The sequence below is a fragment of the Pagrus pagrus genome, assembly GCF_965226575.1.
Source record: "Pagrus pagrus genome assembly, chromosome: 4".
NCBI classification, from domain to species: domain Eukaryota; kingdom Metazoa; phylum Chordata; class Actinopteri; order Spariformes; family Sparidae; genus Pagrus; species Pagrus pagrus.
This window is the reverse complement of record NC_140188.1, coordinates 24,309,078-24,333,824: the sequence shown is the minus strand read 5'-3', so window position 1 is coordinate 24,333,824 and position 24,747 is coordinate 24,309,078. Positions and strand designations below refer to the sequence as shown.

General features: G+C 41.8%; 1 protein-coding gene across 1 annotated transcript; it reads right to left on the bottom strand.

Annotated features, from left to right (window-relative positions):
- Window positions 1–1,415: 1,415 nt before the first annotated feature.
- On the bottom strand, window positions 1,416–24,253 carry blmh (bleomycin hydrolase). Its single transcript, XM_084350717.1, has 12 exons — window positions 24,113–24,253; window positions 21,960–22,157; window positions 20,685–20,794; window positions 18,284–18,425; window positions 18,006–18,094; window positions 17,803–17,895; window positions 10,523–10,678; window positions 10,238–10,396; window positions 10,072–10,139; window positions 8,825–8,942; window positions 8,476–8,542; window positions 1,416–1,721 (listed from the first exon to the last, which is right to left on the bottom strand). Exons 1-12 carry the CDS (start codon window positions 24,120–24,122, stop codon window positions 1,573–1,575), a joined length of 1,359 nt encoding a protein of 452 aa, XP_084206843.1. The 5' UTR covers window positions 24,123–24,253; the 3' UTR covers window positions 1,416–1,572.
- Window positions 24,254–24,747: the final 494 nt, after the last annotated feature.

The following is a 24,747-nucleotide window of genomic DNA, read 5'->3' as shown; positions in this document are numbered from 1 at the left end:
CTGTATTTACTTCCTCTTTGATGTGGTTGTTTTTTCCCTCTCTTGTCATGACTCGTGTCGTCCCATTAATCAACTTTCTTGCACTACAAACAACATATTGTGAAATTGTGGAACCAAGAATTTGCCAGCTTAGATTTACAGCGTACACTCCCCTCTAAATCAAACCCAGATAAAAGAAAATACCATTTGTCTGAGGTAAGACTTTTAGGAAAGAAAAAGCTGGGCAATCAATCAATTACCCTACAGTCAACATTAAATCACACAGCACCGTTCCTCTAGATTCTGTTGCAAGCTAATTTTTCTTTAGAAATACTTCACTGGCACTATAATTCACATGTCAGAGTCTCTAGGTTGTGTTTGAATCCACTTCCAGGAGGATGGCACAAGTCCATCTCAAAGGTTTTTGTAGAAGGAAAACTGAGAAAGTAGATAAATATGTAAAATAAAGACAGGACAGAGGACGTAGTTCGGGCAGAAGTTGAGAAAATGCAGGCTGATGGGTAGCAGGACGAGCTAATGCAGCAGACTTAACCTTTGTTTCTAGTTTTTTAAGGATTTTTCTCATGCTTAATCATCTCAGTGCAATGTGACAGAAAATATCTACATCACAAAGAGTTATACCTCTAGATTAAACTTAAACCGAGCAGACTGCACCTTCCTGTCACAATAAGCTGAGCGCACACTTCTTCCTTTTACAACCACACTGCAGTAGTGAACGGCAGTAACTCAGCTGACAGACCGACTGCTGGGAGTTCAGAGGTCGCCCTTACCTTGACAGGAGTATATTAGAGCAGGAAGAGTTGGAACGTTGCTGAGGAATGATTACCGAGTCTGTACAGGAAGTGCTTGGATTTTCATCTGGCACGGCAATGTGGCTGTTCTGTCAAGAAATGAGTGCTTATTGTTGAAGTATGAGCCTTTTCCTGCTTTTAACATTCCTAGATACCCAATCAGGGGGGATAGAGGCAGAATATATGAAAACAAACACGTATTCGCATGCACGTACACATGTACATATACGCTACTTTTCTGCAGGAAGAGGAAGTTATGGGAAGATTATCTGCTGGAATTGGAAATTCTGCAAGTGTTATTCTAAGAACAGTAAATCATTGCTGTTTTGTTCGTAACCATGTTGTTCGCCTGGTGAAAGAGACGCAGGGTAGACAGACATTTTAAAAACAACAGACTACACAGGAATATAAAACGCCAGTGTTCACTGCCTTTAACAGTATTTGTCGGTATGCAACCTACTGTGTGTCCACAGGTAGAGATTGCAGTCATAAATTCTCTGTCTATTTATGATGCAATAAACCCACTTCACTTTTTAAATGCTCAAGCCCAGCAATAATACAAAAGGTGTGGCAGTGCAAACCTCCTCTTGGGAAGAAATAAAGACAGACAAAATACACAGGTAGTCCAGTAAAAAAGAAAAAAAATCTTTATTATTTTGTCTAGAAGAACAGGCTGTCTTGGAAGGAGATGTGGGGGAAGTATTGGAGAGGTAAAAGCAGCCGAGGAATAGGGCGGAGTCAAATAGACCAGAGGTTGGGGCTAAAACCTGGATTTCTGCAGTTATGCCAGGGCTCCCATTGGGTCCCAGGCAGGAAGTACAACGGGCTCCTGTTGCATCACTTCCAGGACATCAGGGGGGAGGAACTTCTTGTCTACCACCACCTCGTACACGTACTCGGAGAACCAATCGTCCGTCATGATGAGGTAACCTACAGAGACGGGACAGGGAAGACAACCAATCAGTTTTTACAGCCTGAATAGATTTTAAGGGCCTGAAGTGACAGCAGTCAAACAAAGCACTCAGATTAAAAGGAAAAATACTAGATTTGCTGTGTGGTTGTGTGCCTCTAGGCAGCAGTCAAGGTGCTATTCCTGAGCTATGGCGTTAAAAAAAATGACTAAAACATTTTTTGCAGAATATTTTGATGTCGAAGTTGACCTTTGGGATATGAAATGTCATCACTTCATCCTATTAGACATTTGTGTAATATTTTATGGTAATCATCATATGAATTCTTGAGTGATGGCCAAAAATATGTTTTGTGAGGTCACATTGACCCCTGACAGCCAGATTCTAATCAGTCCAAGTGGACATCTGCGTCAAATTTTAATAAATTCCCTCAAGGCGTATCTGAGATTCAAAGACGTGACAACATAATGTCTCAGGCCACGGATATCGCTGGTTCAGAGGGCATAAAGACAACAACACTCGAATTATTGCCGTGGACAGATTTTAGATGACAAATAACAGAAACAGAAACTGGAATCAACAAAATGATAGTCACTACAATCTATATACTAACACATGCAAATAGTAGGTGAATGTGACGCTGAATGACCACAAAGACCAGCATCGTATCTACTGTAGCTCTCTTAATACATTAGTGGTCATTAGCTCACTATGGTGACACCTGTTAGGCCTTCAAGGTTATATAGTACAGGCCAGGCCGGCTCTCAGTGCCTCTCCCTTTCTCTTCTGGGCTCCAGATGTCCATGCTTGGATTTGTTTGACATTTTCTGCTGCCTTCGACACTCACAGCCACATACCTACATTTGTCCCTCATCCATGCACTTCTTCACAACTGATGCAGCTTTGATTCACATCCCATATTTACCCTTTTGTATATAGTTTGTTCACTTGAAATAAATCATTCATAGGGACTTAGACTTCCCCTGTCTCCCAGTTTTTTACCATATCACAAAGAAGTCTGTTAAACTTTTTTGGAGGTGTGTAGATCATTGTTTATATTATAATTAAACCCGTCAATTTAAAAAAAGACCATGAATGTCTTTGTTACGTTTTAATCACTGCAAACAAGAGTGGTGCTCCTACAAATTTAAACAGCCCTGTGCAGAAATATTACTCATCTCTGACCCAGTTTTTCCTCAAAAGTCAGAGTTGTCGGGCCTTTAAATATGTCTTATGTGGGTACAGGAGTAGGATTTAAGGGACACAATGCATTCTTTCAGAGAGAAATACTTGATTTAAGAACAAATAATGTTAATTCAACTGATTATCGTTATCCCTCTTTCATTAAAGGGGTAAGTAGAGAGCGCTGCTAAGAACAATTCAACAGGAAGGTCAAACAGACTGTCTATGTGTGCACATTTTAATTGCTTTAAAGTGCTCTTTATCGCTGAACTATTGTTTCTACAGGAAGGAAGAAGAGAAGGAGCCCCGCCCCTTAATGGTTCATATCCAGTTAGCAGTGCAGTAGCATTCAACACTTCTGCTGTCACTGCAGCACACCCACCCTGATAATACGAACAATGTCTGTCCCTCACTCCCTCCCTCCATCTGTGTGTGTTTGTGTGTGTTCGTGTTTTCATACAAGGTCAGCGCGACCGAATCTGGGGTGGTTACGAAAGCTTTCCTTGAACCTGACATGTTGGGATAACCTAATCTCTTTTTGGATGAGGATGCAGCCCCCATGCTGAAATGATTATTTAAAATGAAAGATGTTAGCGTGTGTTTTTTCCTTACAGTAAATAACAAACACTAAAAGTTATGTGAAACCCGAGCAGCTAAAAGTCTGGTACTGAACTGACACATATGGGCGGCTGGATCAAAACTGGCAAATAGATTTTAGAGTGAATTAAAGCAATTTTACTCGTCTTTTACCCCGAGACCACCACTCCCTCTCCATTTCTTCTGTTCCCCTCATGTGTTCAGAGTCTTGAGAGCAAACAAGAGCATCCCTCCTACTGTCGAGTTGACTTATCGAAGACGTCAGGGTAACCGCAAAGACATGCCACAGTTCAAAACAATGTATCAGGGATGGCGTGTCTGTTGTGTATGTGTGTTCTTCCAAGTACGCAAATCTTACATGGCACATTGCCTGGGTCTCACTGTGGTATCCGTATGTGTGTTGATGTGAGCTTCCTGGAACCTGCGCGTTGGGTGGCATGGCGATGTGCGTAAGTGTGTGTGTGTGTGTGTGTGTGTGAATGTTGGGTGTCATTATTTGTTTTTAGGGATAGGCTGACTGTCCTGTCTCAGAACAGATGGATGTACTGGAAGCTAGAAGAGTGGAGCAGCCATCTTGATTTCCAACTAAAGCAGCAATCCACAACGTAGGATTATCACAGCTAACATACACCACAACCACAAAACAAATATTTATGTTTAAATAAAAGGTATAAGTTTTTGCCATGTTGCCATCTTAGTTTCGCATGTAAGCATGCTAACTTTTGCTAATTAGCAATGCACACAAGGTACAGCTGAGGCTGATGGGAATGTAACTAGTTTTGCTGGTATTTGGCCATAAACAAAAGTATTCAACACATTTAAATGTTGACCTGATTTTCATGCTAGAAGAACAGTCAGGGGATCACCAAAGATATTAAGATATATCATTTGATCAGTGAGAATGTCCATACAAACATTTGAGCCAATCCATCCAGTAGATGCTGAGAGACTTCACAGCATAAATGAAAACTTTGAACTGCTGGTGACATTATGAGAAGAGACAAGGGCTCAGTCACATATCTATTGTATGTGATTGTATGTAATTGCATGTTCTGTGTTATTTGTGGCTGCAGCATGGGCGAATGGCCCAGAAGAAATTTCCCACATTGTGGGACAATAAAGTTAATCTTGAATCTTAAATTAAGATACAGTATATGGTGTGGACACAATGAATGGGTGCAAAAAATCGAAAACCCATTGAATAGATGTTGGGATATTTCAGTCAGAACCAAAGTGGTGGACTTTACTGACCGGCTGACTGGCTTAGAAATGAGGAGGTCAATTAGAGGTCAAAATAAGAAAGAGTGGATTTTAGATTGGGGTCATCCTACGTAGTTTGATACAAGAACATGAAAGTTTGGGCTGAACTCCCCATTGTGATGACTGTGTGACACTTGACTGAAAAGAGGTCTTTGATACCAGATGCATCTGTCAAATATTGTTGACACTTGACAGCATTGAGAGAAGCATTGCATATGTGTAAGAGCATTAATTTCTTTTATTTGGTAAAAAAGAAAATGTGGTACAACACGCCTGCAGAGAAACCACATAAAGGGCATTTTTCTTTTCATGGGAAATTAAATTGGAAGTTGAAATGAGTTGAAAGATGAGATATGCAACTGTGGTCTGGGTGCAGAAGAATGGCAATGGATTAGAGGCATACTTAAAAACTAATGAAGCCTCCGATTCAGATACTGAAGAATCTGTTATGTCCGCTACCAAGGAAATCCTTCCATCAACATTTACATCATCTTCTTGTATTTATTCAACAACAGAATCACGTCTGTAGAAATATCACGGCTTCCCTCCCTCCATGTCGAACTCATTTAGGTCTGAAACAACTCGTGACTAATGTTAAGGAGTCCACCTCCCGCCAATGTCCTATCAAATAAAAATCCTTGCGTGTTGCCAAACATTTGTCTGAAACGGTGTAAAAGTATGAGCTGTGAAGTGAGTAGAGCCATAACAGTGGCGGTGTGAGGGCTTGAAGATGGAGAAAACAGAAAGTTAGTCCTCCTTTAGGGATAGGGGGAATATTTAAAGGCCTGAAGGGAGATGTTAAGGCTTTACAAACCATATAAACACACTCAACTCTCTCCATCTGCTCCATGGTTATTACCACTTTACTTGCAATTTCTCCTTTGTCAACTTTCCAAAATCATCCTGACATCTACTCGCCTTTGTTTTTCCTCATTTCCAACTAATTCTCAGTGAATAACATCTGTATTCCTGTGTAATCTCTCTCCGTTCTCCTGCATGCTCTCTTCTCATTTTCTCTGCTTGTGCCTTCTCCTCCCTCAGCTTTTGTCAAACAAACAAAGCCTCTGGATTCCCAAGTGAACTCCACTTCTCGAACTTTTGTTCTCGAACACTTTATCAATTTGGCTGCGGACGGGCTGGGGGCCCTGGCCTTCCCTATCGGCTGGTGTTTATGGAATGAGATATGCGTGAAATACATTTGATTTGACTGAGGGGTTTTCACATGTTTTCCCAACAGTCACTATGGTTTGTGGGTTCAAACAAATATTGTGAGTGTGTGTCTCTCTGTGTGTATATGCTGTACTGTATGTGGTGTGTTGCCAGACGATGCATGACTGACCTGAAATACTCTCCTATAATTTGCAGTGGAATGTCGGGCCCAGAGATGAAGAGGAGCAGCAGATGAGAAGCAGAGATGAAAGGATAGAGGGAATAACAACAGTAGACAGTAAAGTCTGGGGCACTGGCGAGGAGTACCTGCTGTGTTGAGGTGCCTAAGGACAAACCGATCTTACCTACTTTATGACAACATTTTCTCCTGATGCATCAAAGGGAATTTCTGGTACTAAGCCTAAGACTGACTTAGTATGTTACGTTCACTTGATTTTTGTGGTTTAAAAGGAAAACAAACAACTCAGTGAGCTGACCACTAAAAAAACAGGTTCAAAAGTTCCCAGGCAACATAAAACTTTTTGTAACTACAAGTCTTATACCAGAGTTGTAGCGTAGAGTTAAAAGCATTTGGGGGTGTTTTCACACCTAAACTGTTTTGTTTAGTTAAAGCTACTTAGGTTTGTTTGCCTGGTTAGTACAGTTAATTTGGGCTGGCATGAAAGCTGCCAATCTAACCCTGGTGCTGCTCTGAACTGAGACTGCTTGAAAAGGTGGGTCTCGGCCCGCTTCTCAGTGATTCATTTGTGGTGTGAAAACAAACAGACCAACCACAGGATTTTTTGAGAGTAGATATGTGATTTTATCATTTTTTTCAGGATTTCAGATTACCGTTAAATCCATCTGTTGATCGTAAACTGTTCAGGAAGAAATCTTACAATCGAGCTGTAAAATCTATTTCCAAATGCAATCATTTGTTAACCATAGTAACACGTCTGCATGTCAGCACGGTATTTTCCCTGATTAGTAGGTCAAAAGCAGTTAAAACTGCTGTGCTTGTATCTTCTCTATACTTTGTCAGTTTATTCAATGTATGTGACAGTGATCCCACAGTAAGCCCCGAATCATTACTGTAGAGGACACCTCCTTTTTGTCTTGTCTTGTGTCTACTTGTTAGTCATGATTCATAAAAAGCGCTCAACTTGCTTACAATATCAATAATTCTTATAACGTGATATTTTTTTGTGAGCTCTTTGTGACACCAAAGAACATAAACATTCACATCAGAAGTATTTAAGTGCTGCATAAACTTCACTGGAGTTTCACATTTCCCCACGTGGGTCCTGATGATGCAAGACGACAGTCTGTATGACATCAAGTTTACTCTTCTTGGTTTGTTTGTATAAAGTCAGTTTGAACAAGAAGCACTGACTAAGAACTAAAATCCAACCAAATGAAACCATCTCCAGGTTTTAAAACATCACAAAAGAAGCTTCACGTTAGTAAATTAAATCTAACAGAGCCAATTAATAGATCTGCTCGCAGGGGCAAAGCTAATCAGTGCAAATTTAGTGAACTATGACACGTTTACTTACACCAAGCCCTCTTGACAAGACTGATGTTTGAGACAACAGAGAGCTGAAGGGGCCAAAAAGCCATTTTATTTACCTCCTCTGGTGCAGTATATACAGTACTGCACTACATAAGAGTGTATGTTTGCGGCTGTGTGTGCATGCCTAAGTGAGTGAGTAGGTGCTTGCTTGCGTGTGTGTGTGGGGGGGTGATCAGGTCTTTTAACTTGTAAAGCACTTTGTGTTGCATTTTATATGTATGAAAGGTGCTATATAAATAAATACAGTTTAGGTTTTAAGTTTATGACAGTAAATGTTTGCTGACAGTTATGAAACAGAGGTCGATGATACAAATATGTCTAAACTTTGCTATCTGTGTCCCAAGTAATCAAGCAAACGTGCTGGCTCTCTGACAGTTAGCAAGCTTTTTTCCTTGGAGAGCTTTTCGCCCTTTATTATGATTGTACATAATTTCATTTAATAAACAAAATGCCATGGAAAAGTAAACACATGAGAGTGTCAGCGGGCAGCATGCCAGCTACAGTTGTTCACCAACTAGCCAAGCAAGTAGTCACCAAATATTTTGCTAATACATTTGGAGAATGTAGCTGTGCTACTTTCTGGCCTCAAGCATTTGCTTATACTGTAACTATGTTTATGCAACTGGAAACTGAGGCACTGAACTCAAGAAACATAATAAGAACAGCTACGCTTGTATTTGAGTGTTTATGAAACAGGACACAGCCAATTACAAGTTCATAAAGCAGCAACACAGGGGAACATTTTAGTTTAATCCTGTTCTTAATTCAATAGACACAAACAGGAAGATGATGGCTTATCATGAGAGACCGTGGTGTGAGAAAAATGTGTGGGACAGCATGTTTATATGATTTCAGGACCAGATTGAGGTGAAAGCAGCCGTTTCAGATGTTTTTAGCCAGTCACTTTTCTGTGACTCAGCATCACTGAGGTCAAAATACATTTCCCTGGAGGGAGAAAAACAGCACCCTAAAGGAGAGGACTGAAAGTAGGAATAGTTTAATAATGTGTTACCTTTGTTCCCACGGTCATCGCCCCAGGAGTTTTCCACCCTCCACTTCTCATAGCCTTCTTTCCCATCCTGAGAGAGAGAAACGATGGGGAGATAAGGGTGAGAAGTCGAGACTGGGGGAAAGAAAGTGTCCTAACAGCTGGGGTTACTTACAAGGGGGGAAATTGACATCACTATGAAAAACTGCAGCCGATTAAAGCAGCGTAAACACGCAGTCACACTTTGATGCAATAAACCCCTGGGAAACTCTGAACGTGTGTATTCCTGCCGGTCTGCTTGTATACGTACTGTATGTTTGCATGAGTTTACTGAACAGCCACAGACCTGTGCAGCATGTTTGTGTGAGCATACCTTGTCTGTGACAGCAGTGAGGATCATAGCGTGGGTCATGAGAGAGTCTCCATATATCAGTCGCTCTGCCTTAGAGAGGTTCTTCACCGAAACTCCAAAGACAAGCTCATGGTTGAACCTGTCCGTGCACACACATACACCAAAAACAAAAGAGTCACATTTTACTACCTGCTCTGATGAAAAAAAAACAAGAAAAAGTTTCAAAACGTTCAAACGTTTTGAGAACTTCATAGGAAAGTGTCCATATCGTATGGCAACAATCCAAGTCGATCTTAAAACGCAAAAAGCAACATTTTCTGGAATTCAGAATAGGCAAATAGACAGCTCCCCTTTACGTTACTTTCTTGAGCAGGACTGTAGAAATCAGCCTCAGTCTCATTCCAATTTTAATCTTCCAGTACAAGAAAATATCTGTCTGTAAGATGAGTCTCAACAGAGAAGGTACAGGACATTCTGCACCACGCTGGTTTCATTCAGTGGGCAGATTTAAGTCTGGCGCCTGCAACTCAGGCGCAGATGCTGCTGCACCTTAAGGGCAAAGATAAGAAACTTTCCCCTGTGGAGAGACCTGCACCTCCTGAAGTCGGATGAGGTTGGCTCTTGTCAAGTGAAAGCTGCAGTTGCGGCAAAACTATTCCAGTAGTGTAAGGTTCAGTATAGTGATAGTGGTGAGAAATAGCCTAGTAAAGTTTAAAAAAGCTGACAACTACTTGCCAACAAACCACATGAAATCTCCCTCTGGGGTCAAAAGCCAATATTTAGCGGGATCTGGTGTAGCCAGTGAATATCCGGATAACCAGATATTCAAGCCAACGTCCTCTTTTGTTGCTGACAAAAAGCTAAAGCTTCGTCAGAGGATTAAAAAATGGTTTCAGAGTTTGTATTCTTGGCAATGCAACCAAAGCCCACTTAAACGTGGTTGGTAAATACTACTCGGACAACAAACAGAAACCAGAACGCTTCCGATACCAATTTCTTGTTCCTTGCCCTAGATTACTGCTTTGCCTGAACCGACATTGAACAAATTGAGAAACTATACACACGTAAGTTACACTAACTTCATCGATTCTAATATCTGGACCAAGTGAGCAGCAGACACGATTCATCAGCATTGCAAATATTTGTTTGATTTCAACCATTTGGAGAATCAGCTAGATACATTTTGCAAAATCCATATGATGCCAGGGATGCCAAATCACTCACTCATGGTAAACACTTGACTTCAACGGTGTTTGAATCATACTCACACATTCATGTCATTAATGCCCAGCTTGCCGTGGAAATGTTTTCCGACATCACAACCAAACCACACGGCCTAAGAGAAAAACAGTGGCCATGTTGAGATTTATGAAGTTCACACATACAGACATGCATTAATGTAGAAACTTGCGTCTTCAGTCTGCCCCCTCCTACCTCCCCGTCCTTGATGGACTCTGCCGCAGCCTTTTTAAGCAGCTGGATGGGTTGGTTGTTGTACAGAGTGCTGCGGCCCCCAACCATGTTACCGAGAAACTCCACGCTGTACAGCTTCCCATAAGGGTTCTGGGGTCGAGGGTCGTTCACGAGGCAGACCTGAGGATAGAGAGTTTTCATACAAACGCTCCAAATTCCCACAGGGAGTCATAAACTGAGGCTACGCACAGGGGTGAATGACAGCAAGTTACATGGCCTTTGTGATGTGCTTAAAGGGTCACGTACTTTGTCTTGAATGTTGTACAGGGGTTTGACGTGCTCCCTGTAGAACTCCTGAGGGGTGAGTGGTCCCATGCGATGGAAGTTCTTGTCCTTGTCCCTGTACTCCCAACAGATGGTCTCCGGAGGGCTGCCTAGACAAACGCTGGCGACCCGGAACACCTGCACAGCAAACACAGTTTGAACATCAACTTCGTCTACCAAACTGCCTTATCTTGGAAGCCAACCTAATCTGTTAAACTCATATTTAACATTCACAGACAAGTCTATCCTTGGATCAAAAGCTCAGAAAACAAATATCAGAGTGAACAAACAGTAACTCTATTTGAACAAAGCCAGAAGTGACCTAATTGCATGTGTAAATGGACAGCATACTATTAAGACAGACTGGGGCTTTACTGCATACACCTAATGAAAACAGACCACTTCCTTGCCTTTAGGGAGGACAAGGGCAAGGTCTTTGTCGAGGAAGTTTGTAAATCCAATTTCCCATTCATATGCTTAATGTAACCCCTCCAACCCCATGTCTGCCCTTGCACAGCCTCATCCATCAGTGCCTGGGCCTCTCAACTTTCCCTATATTTTCACTTCTGCAGGACTTCATTCCCCTCCATCTTTTTCATATCCCACCATTTCCCCTTTTGTACCCCACCCTCTTTCCCCCTCCCTCCATGTGTCTTCCTGCGGTGCTGGAAGTTCAGACTGAGTTCCTGTGGGCGAAATCGGCTTGTTTGGACTAGCAGTCTGTCAATCCGGCCCTTCTAACCTCTGATATAGTTATCTCAGGAATTTTCCCTTTTTGCTTTTCACCTCTCCCGACCTCTGCTCGCCTCTCACACGACCCGGTAGATGCTTTTCCTATCAATTACGATTAAAAAGTGACTGAGAAATTAAGATGCAGCGCAGTCTATTGTTGGTGGTAGATAAAAGAAGTACGACTTGACATTGCACACGTACAGTTGGTCTACAGCACAGTGTGTGCTACAGTAAGTATGAATCGTTCTGATTGTGTGGATGAATGGTGATACATCACGCTCATTTCTTCAACTATGTCACAAAGGACACATTTCCAATAGACTTTAACACACTGGTTTTTATTGAGCTGAGCATTCACTTATACAGACAAATTAAACTTCTGTCTAGCTGAATACTGAGCTGATGGGGGGATTATTTTTGGCTCGGCCTGGAGAAATATAGCAGCCATGGCAGCAGTTTCTCTGTGCTTAGTCAACACATATTAAATGCCCCTACATAAAGATGACATTCTTGTTCTCTGGTAAGTAGACACTGGGCCCACTGAGCCCACTGTTCTCACCCCAAACATGCTCGAACAAACATACAAAAATGCTTAAATTCTGGCTCAGCTTATGCAAACAATCTTCTTCTTTGCAGAAATGCATAGGGTCACAAAAGTACAGACAAAAATATACACATCCGTAGAGTCAACAAAGGCATCTGTTCAAACCCTCATCCTCCCTGCACCATCTTCTTCTTAATTCCACTCCTTTGTTTAGACTGCTCTGCGGGCAGGATGACATGCCAAGATGTCCGTCCCCTTGTCTGGTCTGTTTGCCCAGATGCCCTCAGCACCTTGACTAGACATCTCTGAAACCCCTTTTGCCCCCTGCCCTTTTCTCTTCATTCCTTCTTTTTGTCTCTTTCTCTTCCGAGAATAACTCCGTTCTCCCTGTTAACTTTAAACCTTTCCACTCACTATACAATTCTTCTCTCAGATGTCCTGCAACACACTGTAAGCATCTCCTTTAATGCCAGCTCAGCCCCGCGCCCACTCATCCTCCCCTGGCAAGGCAAATAAAGTAGGTGTGAGGGGAAACGCTGAGCTGACAGAGACCTCAGTTAGAGTGTAAACAGCCACAGTGACATCAGAGCAGGATCAATATTGAAACACCTGCCGCCTCAATGACAGATATACTGTACATTAGTGGCAGAGACGGAGAGGAAAAGGTGAGAGGGATACAGAGCGGTGGTGGGAAAGGGGAGGCTGACCAGCGTTACTCAAACTCTAGAGGACTTGACACATAACTTCAAAGGCCATCTCATTTATATCTTAATATTCCAAACATCTGAACTGTTAACAGTATCAGGAAGTTATTCTGATGGAGTTTGTTAACAGGCAGCTCTCTCTTCAACTAATCAGTCTCCAGCAGAAGGTCCAGCTCAGGTCAGACGACTCGATTCTGTAACATAGCGAGTTTGCGTGTCTTGCTATAAACAATAAGCTGACTGACTGCACGCTATTGGGGCTAACCACAGCTAATTTTTCATAGCATCTGTGCTCCAGTGTTGACCAGCTGGCGTCCCTCTGCATGTATATTTGTTTTACGCAACCCAAACAAACAAATCACCTGGAGTTAGGAGTACGCAGGCTGAGCCAATGACCTTGAGCAAGGCACTCCAGGTTTCAAGATTATGGTGGTGATGGGCAGCCCGAGTGCAGCCTCCCACCTTTCCTGGACTGTCTGTGTGGTCCACAGACAGCACTGACAGAACAAAACAGTGCTTACTGTATTTTTATTGTATGCAGAATGTTTTAGCCACACTGCAAAAACCATGTGAAGCTGCTACGGGAAGCTTGTGAGAAAAAAGTCACTATAAATATAGACCAACTTCCAACTTTAGGTAAAGCCTAAATAAAGTGATTTTAACTTCATAGTTAACTTCAGAAGTTGCCGTCTTCATTGTTAAACATCCACTACTCTGTCGATGAAAGTCTATCTTACATGACTCAGGATGATTTTTTGGTAGACCATTTTTTAAACACGTCTATACCAAGGCAATGTTCAAATAAATATTGTGGACCAAGAACATAACTGGGGGCTGAAGCTGGCTCTCAACCAGTTAATGCCAAATTGAGGCAAACCATGCGCCTTATTGCTACTCTGAGGTTAATTTATAACTATTGTCTCTTGTGAGTGTAAGCAAATGACACCATGCAAACAATTTGGATAAAAATGAGTGAGGTTTTGATTAACCTTCCATGTTTTGTAAACATGCAACACATGTGGTCATTGTTAAATTCTAACAATGGTGCAAAGAAATTCAGGAAATGTGAGTGGACATCCCTGAACTGGCAAAACTACAATGACACAGGAAGCCACCCACATCGAACAACAAATCAACGGAGCCAACAGCCAGCAGCACTGAGCCTCTGAGCTGCAGCGAGGGAAGTTTCTCTGTGATTTGACGGCAGTCTCATAAATTGGTCTTGTCTTAGGAATCACTCTCCGTGCATTCAGAGCCAAGACCAGAGCCGCACATGGTGTTTCTGATTCCATGACGCAATGGAGCATGGAAAGACTATAGTTGTGGTGTGAGGGATACCATCTGTGTGTTAAGAACTGTACGTGCATGTACAGTTTCCAGTGAATGTCCCTTAATTTGTGTGCGTGTGCTGCCTACTTGTCTATGTAAGTGAGAGTAGAGGAGCAAGGACACACACCAGATACAGCATAAAAGCGAAAGACTGGCTTTGAAACTTAAACTAATCCTGCCTCAATAACGCAGCGTATGGACACTGTCATCCTAAGAGCCTCTATATAGAGAACCTCATGGTGCACAAGAACAGTGCAGGTGCAGGTTAAAAATGGCTACGCTGCTCTTGCAGAGTTTTATAGATAAATGTGACATGTTTGGTCTTACATGATGTGCCTGACCAGTGTTAACAAAAAGAATAGGTTCTTGACACGCAAAGGGATTGATTCAAATCAAGTGCACCTCGGGTACAGTAAGTGGAAGCAGAGATTTTGACCCCGGTTGCCTGTCATGGGAGTGTTTGTGGGCTGGCGTGATGAAGACCAGGGTACAATCACAGTCGCCACGTAGGGAGGGTGGACAGCATCACCTCCACACACACTAAAGTAGGACTGACACGGCACTTTGATCCTGAGAAACACATGTGCACGCATAGATGCAAACGCACGTGAGGAAACACCAGTTTCCCACTTGTAAGAGTCCAAGAAAACCACAGCTACGCAAGCGTGCACAAGACATGTGTGCCATTGGCATACCTGTGAAATTACCACGGCTAGTTAGTTTGTAAACCTGACATACATCAACAGCTACTAAACATGCTCTGCTAAAAAAGTTTTGCAATGCCACAATATTCACACATACTAAAAAACCTGCAAATGCAACACCTAACACCATTGTTAACTGTCTGCTGAGACTAATGAGATGCCAGTCATCTCAAGTTTATCACATCCTGCCTCAATTACAGAGCTAACATATTACCTGTTCATCAACAGTGCTGATGGAGCTGGAGGAAAACCAAACTTGTCATGGCATGACATGTTCACACTACTGTAAATCTGGCATTCATTTGTTTTCACAAGTATTCCTGTTTGCAAGTTATACTGATTTGAGGCCATGATTTTGAATTTCTGATGGAGCAGTAATAATATCAAATTTCTATGTTAATATTCAGTATACACGAGTACTGTACTTGGGTATTATCTAAAAAGTATGACACAATAGAGCAGACTTATTCATCCAAGAAAATATTTCCAAAGACGTGTTTCATCACACAGTTTACTCAGTGAATTGTGTGATGGAACGCGTCTTTGGAAATATTTTCTTATGAACAATCTATATTGATTATTTGCTCAATCAACAAACTACAATCAAGTCTACAAATGGCTTACTTGTCTGACAAAATAATATACAAAAAGATATTCAATTTACATTAAATTGCTGCGGATTAATTGAAAGGCTAATCATTTAAACACAATGGTTTTTACAGATATCAAAAAACAATATCATTACTGTTGTCATTATGGCAGATAATGACAAAAAAAAATTTATTTTACTATCAGAGGATCATAACAGAAAAAAATACGGTATCTAGTGTGATGCTGTTCAAATGTAGTTATGTGACAATATCCTTGAAACTTGTTGGCTCTCTTAACGCCCTGTCGTTCTTTTGACATGAGCGATCCTCCATCAGCACTAGTCATGACAGAGTGGTATTTCACAAAACAAACTACTACCAGGTGGACAAACAAACAGTGACAACCCTCCGCCCCTCTATCCTGATGTGCAGTGCAGGGGAGCAGTCGTTACTGTTGCACAGCATACTGTATGTTCGTGTGTGTGTGTGTGTGTGTGTGTGTGGTGATGGCTGGGCATCCACGTAGACGCTGTGAGATACAGTCGACTGTTTAAACAAGCAACCAGCCAGCAGCACAAAGCAACTAAACAGCTGACAACAAAGGCTGCTTAACCAGAGCCGTGTTCTGTGTGCAGTCGTCTCAATGGGAGGCTGATTGATTGACTGGCCCCTCGTACATTCACACAGACAGGAAGCGTTAAAAAAAAAAACTCGTATGAATACACACCTACGCAGTGTAACCTGTCCAAGCCACAAAAGCAACACATTGTAGGCTCATGACTGTATTGTACTGCTCACGTATATGCACATAATGACATGTTAAGTTTGTTACGTTGTTTACATGGACACGTCCACCTTTTATTTTATTTTTGGAGGTGAATTGGTGGACACGGTCTTGCGTCAGATGCTTCGTAATGGACTGTTCCATAAACAAGATAACGATCTTTTACTTTGTGACATCTATGGCAGCGAGCAGGTGAGGAAATTAAGTGTGCACATCACACATGCAAATTTACATGTGTATGCTCTGTACAGTACTCATACAGTATAAATACGTAAATTTAAGCCAATCACAATGTCAGCAGTGTGTTCTGCTAACTGCTAAATACCAAGCTCTAAAAGGCATTAAGGCAGGTATTTCGCAAGTTTGTTACAGGAAAACCTTTTTTAGTTTTAGGTCTTGGAAGCCAATCAGTGCGTGGAAGATAAATACAAGATTAATTTCCACTTTAACTGCACACATCAGTGCAAATAAGAGTCGTTGACACTAGTGATTTAAGTAATTCTGATGAAAAATGATTTTTTAAATAGAGTGATTTTAAATCTTCTTAATGTGAAAGAAAACAGCTTAAAATGTACCCCTCCTACTCAGATGGTGTAATTTTGACATTCATCAGATCACCCTGACCTTATCCCATGATTTACTCTACCCCAAACACCAATTACACGCAGACTGCTTTTAGGCATCACTTCAAAAACAGGCAGGACGTTGCTACTCTGACTCAAATATTATAAGACAGCTCCCTCTTCTGGTAAAAAATGGAACAGTGCTAAAAAGTTAAATCAGGTGTAAGCTTCAATACGATTTCTGCCATTATTCAATATACAACCAGTGGCAATCCATTGCTCTCATAACAATGGTTATGCCATACATTCTACCTCTAGGAAGTTTATAAAGTTATATTTTTATTGACATTGTTGATAATTTCAAATCAATCTTCATTACGGATGTTAGAGTTAAAGGTGATGTTATACTTTTCTTTGTTGTGCTTTTCTCACGTTCTTCCTTCCCAATTTACATAAATGAGTTGGGTAGACTGTAATAAACACCTCTGTAAATAATCTTGTACAAGAACACTAATAACTATGATCTCAATGCTAAAACAATAACACTTCTATGACAGTGTCACCAAAACTTGAGAGTGTAGAGATTATGGCAGAATATTTGTCGGGAATGAGACTACTCTGTGCATGTGCAGTGTGTGTATCCTACATTATCATATCTCTAACGATCTAACTATCTAAGAAGACCATTCTTTAAATGCAACACACAGTGAACAGTGAGTCTCTGTATCTCTTAGCCCTTTTCCACCAATTAGTTCCATCAAACAATGGAACCAAAGCAGCAAAACTCTGAACAAGAAATTTGAAAGTCTTATTTGCACTCTCCTGTTTGCATTTCCACTGCCTCAAGCTAGTCATTGGCCTGATTAGCTTGAAGATTAAGTTAATCAGGCCAATGACAGAAGTGAAGGCAGCACTGAGTCACAATTTTCACACGAGAAAACAACACCGAGTAATCCTGTTGTTCTTTGTATTTACTATGGTGGAGTGATCTGATGTCTGAATTTGTCTTCTAAACTCCATAACACAATCTGCTGAGTGGATGATCACTATTCATTTCTGCTTTACCATGAGATGAGTCAGGTCTAGCAGCCTCAGGACCTGTTTGATCGGTTTGAGCTCTGACAGTTTGGAAAGTACTACCCCCAGACAAGGGATGTTTTTTGGCGACTGGAAATAGAGGAACTAAATTTAGTCCCTAGTCCAGTCAAACACAGGTTATGATGCTGAGTTCCTTAAAAGTTCCCCTGGGAAAATGTGTGCCCTATATAATATATGCGACAGGAAACAGCTGTATGTGCTCTTTCAGTCTCACCTCCTCTATCATGGTGTCCACAGCATCAGACAGCTCATCTTTAGTAGCATCACTGGCCACCATGTTCCTCAGTCTTAGGCAGTATTCTCTCAGCTGTAACACACAGTGAAACAAAAACAACTGTCAGCACTGCTTCAACGATTACATGACTCACTGGTGCGTGTGCTTGATGAGTTTGAACTGAAGGAAATATGCAAACGCACCTTATGATTAAGGATGTCATTCATTCTGCGTGAGGCCTCTGAGCTGTGTGACTCTGGAAAGCATTTCTTTGGGATGACGCCGTACTTTTCTGACGACAGGAGAGAATAAAACACAGTTTAAAACAATTAAAAAACAATTCTAAATCCAGTCAGATAACTCAAATGTTCCACCAGTGTTTTTTCATATGTTAGTAGATTAACTGCACAGATTACAAGGATAAGTCAATTATTCAACATGACCTTCTTGTCAATGTGATTATGTCACGATAAGAACTAACCAATGAGGTTGACCAGCATGTCCCACTGTCCTCCGTCATTGGTTGGATTGGAGAGCAGAAACTGGACAAGGCGTCCGTCCACTGGCTCCTTCCTCTGTGCCGTCTCCACACAGGCCTGCAGGAAGTAGTAGCAACGCTCCACCTGTAGAACAGAGAACAAACAACAGAGAGACATGGTCAGTCAACAGAGACACTGTGAGGGGCTGTACGATCCAATAATGCAATGTTATTGTATGTAATAAAGACTTTAGTCAAAAAAATTAGGACTTGATACTCGACAACTGAAAGACTTCAACCGCTTAAGACTTCACTTGACTTGAGACTCAAAACCAAAAACATCTAAGCATCTAATTTTCATGTGGTAAATCCTAGAACACTAAAATTAAATAACACACTGTCAGGCAGGACTCGCACAGTCATTAATTATTAGACCACTGCCTAGACTGGATTTGCAGCCATGTGAAAGAACAGCGTTACTAACACAGGTAAGAATTAGGGTCGGGAACCTTCACCTCACAATTCAGTTTGATTGGATTCCAGTTAAGAGGGATGTGATGCAATTATTATACTACTTGTCTTGATTTCTATACTCAGTTTATTTTTCCTCACTGCGTGACTATTTGTTATGATCCATGAATGAAATAAACAGCTGAATTTATTACCATTATCAGTGCTCTCTATTAGTGAACATTGTTGGGTGTAACAGTAATATTAACAGTTTTAACAGTAACAAAGTAATATAACCTAATAATAGTGATATCACCACACTTACTATATCATGTAATGCATGATTACTCCTGCGAACTGGCATTTTGAAGATGATCTGCATGATGTGCACAGATTTCACCCTTACAGTATCTACAGAGAGCTTTTGAAATATCTGACGCGACGACACTTGAGAGCCCCCCCAAAAAAATGCAAACTGCGACTACCGATATTTGTAAGCAACTTTACAGAAAAAAAAGTTCAAAGTTGTTTACAATAAGTGGACCCTGAACACGACGCACATGTTTATATCCGTTAAAGGATAAGTACCGTTTTTTACAACCTGGACCTTATTTCTGGCAAAACATATGGTCATTTACTCACCCAGATAACTTTGGTGTCATTCGGCGTCGTTCGGACGAAATTAGATCCAGTGTAGCGGCGATATATCCATATAATGGGAGAGACGGGGCAGCGACACACAGCCTCTATATAACGCATTATCTACCACGAAACTAGTTCATTTCATCAATATTTTGTTATGAAATGCTAGCGCTATTAGCCTCTGAGTCCGGGCTCGTCTATTGTCAACATCCGGGGTCTGTAGGCTGATCTACTACCTCTGACCTGGAAGATGTCGTCTCTGAGCTGCGCGCGCACCCGCGACAGCCCGGCTTGTTTACCTGTAGCTGCTACTGCTAGTTTGACCCCGGATGTTGATAACGGACGAGCCCGGACTCAGAGGGGAATAGCGCTAGCATATCGTAACAAAATATTGATGAAATTAACTAGTTTCGTGGCAGATAATGCGTTATATAGAGGCTGTGTGTCGCTGCCCCGTCTCTCCCATTATATGGATATATCGCCGCTACACTGGATCTAATTTCGTCCGAACGACGCCGAATGACACCAAAGTTATCTGGGTGAGTAAATGACCATATGTTTTGCCAGAAATAAGGTCCAGGTTGTAAAAAACGGTACTTATCCTTTAAGTTCCACCATCCAACTGGTTCGGCCTAAGAATCGTACAGGTATTGAAGAATTGACTTCTCTGCATCGAGACGTAATCTTTCAATAGAGAACACGTACCTAGTCAGTACTCAGAGGCCTGAATTACCTGCAATTGCCACATGAAGACAGACTTGCTTTCACAGACTAAAGACTAGAGACCACAAGTCTGGTGTAATGTGATAAGTTACTGTCCGATAGTCGTAGAGCTCGACACATGCTATGTCTTTCTTCAGAACCAATATTGTAATCAGCATGAGCCTCTACAGCTGCCACTTGTTACAAAGAAAGGTGTATTTGTGGTGAAACAACCAACTGTCTAAACGTGGGAGAAAAAGACACGAGGCCAGAGAGAGAGAGAGTGACAGAGAAAGATAAAAAACATTCAGTGGGGCATCACTGTGACGTCAGCCCTGGAAGACCACTGACCAAAACACACAAAAGAGGGTTTTAGGTGAACAATGACTGTATAGTAGTAGTGTGCTGCATAATGACACTCACTCAAATGGTGTTCTGACTGCAAAATAACATCCATTTACCACAATGTTGCAACACCAATGACTTAACACTTAAATAGAGAATTAAAAACCAATAACGTCTTCCCCAATACACAGTACATCTCTCAGCTTATAAAGAGGGAAACATCATATTGAGAACCAGAGAACCGATATGTGGTGCTATGTCTTACCTTGTCCCAGAAAAAGAGATAGGACTGACTAAACTCAAACTCCTCTATGTTAAACTTCTTCATGAAGGGAAGTCGCATGACGTTGAGGCACGAGAAGATCCAACATCTCCCTGATGATAAAAAGAAGAAAGATTTTGAGAAGCATGCAGGTAAGTAAGGACTTAACGTGTTTATACAGGCAACAGCAGTGCCGTTTGTGCTCGACAAACTTCTTCCAAAGCTTGCCGCAGGTTAGGCTGATGTTGGAGTTGGGAGGGTGGATAAATGCATTTATTAGTAACAACACTTCTGCTCTGCTGTGGAACATGGTCAGCATTAGGCTGTCTTCAGGATGCTCACAGTGCATCCATCTCTGGACTTTTTTTTTGAGACATTTAGTCTATTTTTAAAGACAAACTAACTTTTGTAGCCTACACTATATACACCAACACATAATGACTGGTTCCAGTTGCACCACTCGTCGTGGTTGTGAGGCTCTGGAGTCCACGTAGAAAAACAAGATTTCAGCCAGAGAAGTGCAGACTTAAAACATGTAATGCATCGTGTTGTCTGTGCCACAATTCAGTGTGAGCTACAGACGTCAATGTAGAGGGAATTAAAAAATGGCCCGATGGGGATTTTGGTGAGAAATAAATAATCTTCCTTCTAGCAAATGATTTGAATCATACAATTTACTGACTTCATGCAAATACAGAGTGAACGTTTCAACTGTCAGACAAAAATCATAGATGAAGACAAAGATGTGCCAACAGAGAATTAGTTGTAGTTGGTAAAGTATGCTTACAGAAGTTGCAGCAACCAAATAATGTTGAATGCGAGACCAGAAGTGTCTGAAAGTGACCTGACTTTACACACAGTATAGATAGAGTACATTACAGTCCTTCAACATTTAAAGGACTACAGTAAAACAGAGGTTGCAGACATATGATATAATATCTGCTTATGTGGACGTCCACACAGTCACAACCTATTTATCTATCTGGAAATCATTTTTGCGACAAAACGACAAAACAATTTCAGGAAGGTTTTGCAACTTGTTTCATTCATTAAAATAAAGACTTGCTGGGACACAGGTGTGTGAAAATGTCTAAATGTCAATTCTGAGTTAATCACTCTGACTTTGACTCCCCAGTGTGTGCTTCATAACATTTATTTGTTCTCTGTAATGTTGCTCTGAGGACTAATATGTAAATTCACAAACTGCAACATCTCAGGCATCTACAGTATATATGTTGGCCCAAGGGTGGAGACATTCCTCCATGTGTTATGTCCTACCTGAGTTTTTCTGGTTGGTGATGGGCTTGCCCTCTGTGGGGATAGAATGCTGGAAGATGTGCACAGTATCCTGGACAGTCTGCCGGTGCAGACAAACCTCCAACGGGTCAATGCAGGTCGACACATTCTGGGCCAACAGGTAGCGTGGCTCGCCCCGCAGCCGCTTAAGGAAGGTGGCTACCTTCTCCTGACTCAGACCTGGAGGAGCAAGAAGGGGGAGTAGAGAAGACGGGATGAAGGGAAGAATAAAAGACAGAGACGGAATTAAGGTGGGAAGACGAGCACTAAATAAAGTTAACTTGTAAGACGAAGGCTTTCACAGCTCGACATTCAGAGAGCTGACTACAAATACGAGGAGGAATTTCCTAATGTCCCAATTACCCATGACTCATCTGTGCACTTTAGACATACACACTTCCCTTTTAAGATCTGATTCATGAGCACTCTCACATACTTAGATGTCACAATAATGCCTGGAATACACTAGATCAATAGTCATAAACTAACAGCACATCCTATTGAACATTACAACTGTGTGATGTATCCACATCCATACAGAGATTATAATGGAGAACAGTTCATACATTAAGGATATAGAGTACAATAATTACTCCAGCTCTGATAAAACATGAAGAATGAATGAACACACTGGAAAGCTTGTCTATTCCCGCTGGACAGTGGAAGGAGGGGCGCACACACACTTTGACAGACTCAAACTGGCACTCATGTGTTGTTTGTAATTCCGTCAAATAACGGTGCAGAGCAATTAAACATTGAGAGGGACATTGCCTAGTCATGCATGCGGCCTGGAGTTCGACCCCTCTCTCTCAGCTGCATTCTGTTATTTTCCATCGGTCAGACAAAGCTGAGATGCACTGACCGCCACAGATTAGGACAGTGTCAAACTTCGTTAACTGTCGTGCCCATATTATCAGGGAAAAAAAGCAGAACCAGGCCTAAGGCAGCAAATATTTCAAGAGCAGGCCTGCATGGTGTTAACAAAACACAGTTCTGCTTGTTGCGCGACTGTTGAGTTTTTTGACACTGATGAGTACAGATGGGTAGATAATGAGGGGGAAATGGGTCTTCAATCCGTGCCAGAGTATCAGTATACTGAAACACAACATTAGAAGGGTGTGTGCTGAAGAAACAGATATTGGAAAAGGATGAGCCTGACGAAAGGGTCAGCTATAGTAAGTGGATCAGACAGGTATTCACCAATTGGTGGCGTGAATTGTGAGGACAGACATCACAGTGATTTTCTATAGACAGGGGCCAAACACAGGCAACCAGGGTGACTTGCAAATTTATACATCAGAGGTTATACAACAGGCTTTATATGAGCTAAGCACTTTACTGTGCCCATTACTGCTCCATGTGCAGAGGGCTGAACTTCATCTGGCATGAAGCCTACCAGTGGAAATCCACTGGAGCCGACCGAAAACACACACCAAAGGTCCAAATATTATGAATCTATGAAGGTCCTTATTTTAGTTAATACTATAGAAATATAGGAGACACATTTGCTCTACAGCAGAGAACGATTAGTGGGGAGTAACCATCTAACCGCCAAAACATCTGCCTACCAAAAAAAAAAGTGTTATGAAACCTGAGTGAAATCGAAACAATCCCAACTTACTCAACTGTGTTGAGTGGCAGAAGGTTAATTTACACGTGTTTTATCGTTGTTAAAAGAGGGTTGAAACATGGGTGAGCCTGTTTTCATTTCGGGTCAGACCGGTGCTTCCTAAAGAAAAGCCCATTTAAATGAACAGCGACCACTTTACAGAGTTTGACAGCTTCTCGCATCTCCAACTCCATTCTTCACCAAGCTAGCTGCACAAGCTAACACGTCCGGGCTCCTGAAGCGGACACCAGCTTTCAACCAGCGAGTTGAGGTGTATTAGCTGACTGTGTGTACAGTTCGGGTTTTCTGTACCTTACTGACCGTCGGCGTGAACTGTCAACCTCGCTGAGGAAACGACGGCAAAGTCATGCTAGCTGCCTGGCGTGCTAACGCAGTGAATGCTAACTTTAGCTCCCGTTAGCTCCCTCAGCTGTCATCATCACTCTGTCAAATACGAGCTCCGCTCAGGCGGCCGGCGACACGAACCACCGCGGCCGAAAACAGGAGAAAGTGGCACTCGACCTACCAGTTTCCATGTTCCCGTGGAGCTTGAGGAGCGTTGTCTGTTTTCCTGAAAAGTCACCGGCTCTTTGTTTATCTCATTCACCGACAGTCAGCCAGTGTGATCTCAGGGTGCGCTCGTTTGTGATCTCGCCGTAGGTCTTTAGCGTGGCGACTGGGCGGAGTTAGCGACCTAAGTACATTCAGACTTCCTACCCTCTCAGCCAAACCTACCCCAGCAGGTGATGTGACCCCTGAGAGACTATGTACAAGGAGCTGCACCACAACAATAGCCTATTTCATTATAATGTGGCTGAAGTGTTGCAGATGTGTCACTCTGGCTCTACAGATGGTCAGAAAGAGCACACAGATACTTTGAGTTAGTTAACCCGTCAACTGAGGTCCAGCACAGGTGAAGCTTTTCTGTCTTTATTAATTAATTCAAACATGTTTATGGGAATAAACTTTTTTATTGTTTTACCTCAGAGAGCTCGACATATTTTTGCCATCCAGTGTAAAATGAACCAATAACCCACATTGATTGGGCACCGTGTTGGGTAACTTTTTGTGTTGTGGTCCATGTGGAGTCAACATTGTTTAAACAAATGGCAAACAATCATCCTAAATACATACTGAACAACTCTCCTTTGGTTGCCACTC

Bases quoted from the DNA above. Each gene is read 5' to 3' on its own strand.
- blmh (XM_084350717.1), bottom strand. The intron at 10,679-17,802 runs GTGAGACTGAAA...TTTGCTGTGCAG, and splicing joins TGGACACCATGATAGAGGAG to GTGTTCCGGGTCGCCAGCGT. The intron at 10,140-10,237 runs GTAGGAGGGGGC...TTTTTCTCTTAG, and splicing joins AGTCCATCAAGGACGGGGAG to GCCGTGTGGTTTGGTTGTGA.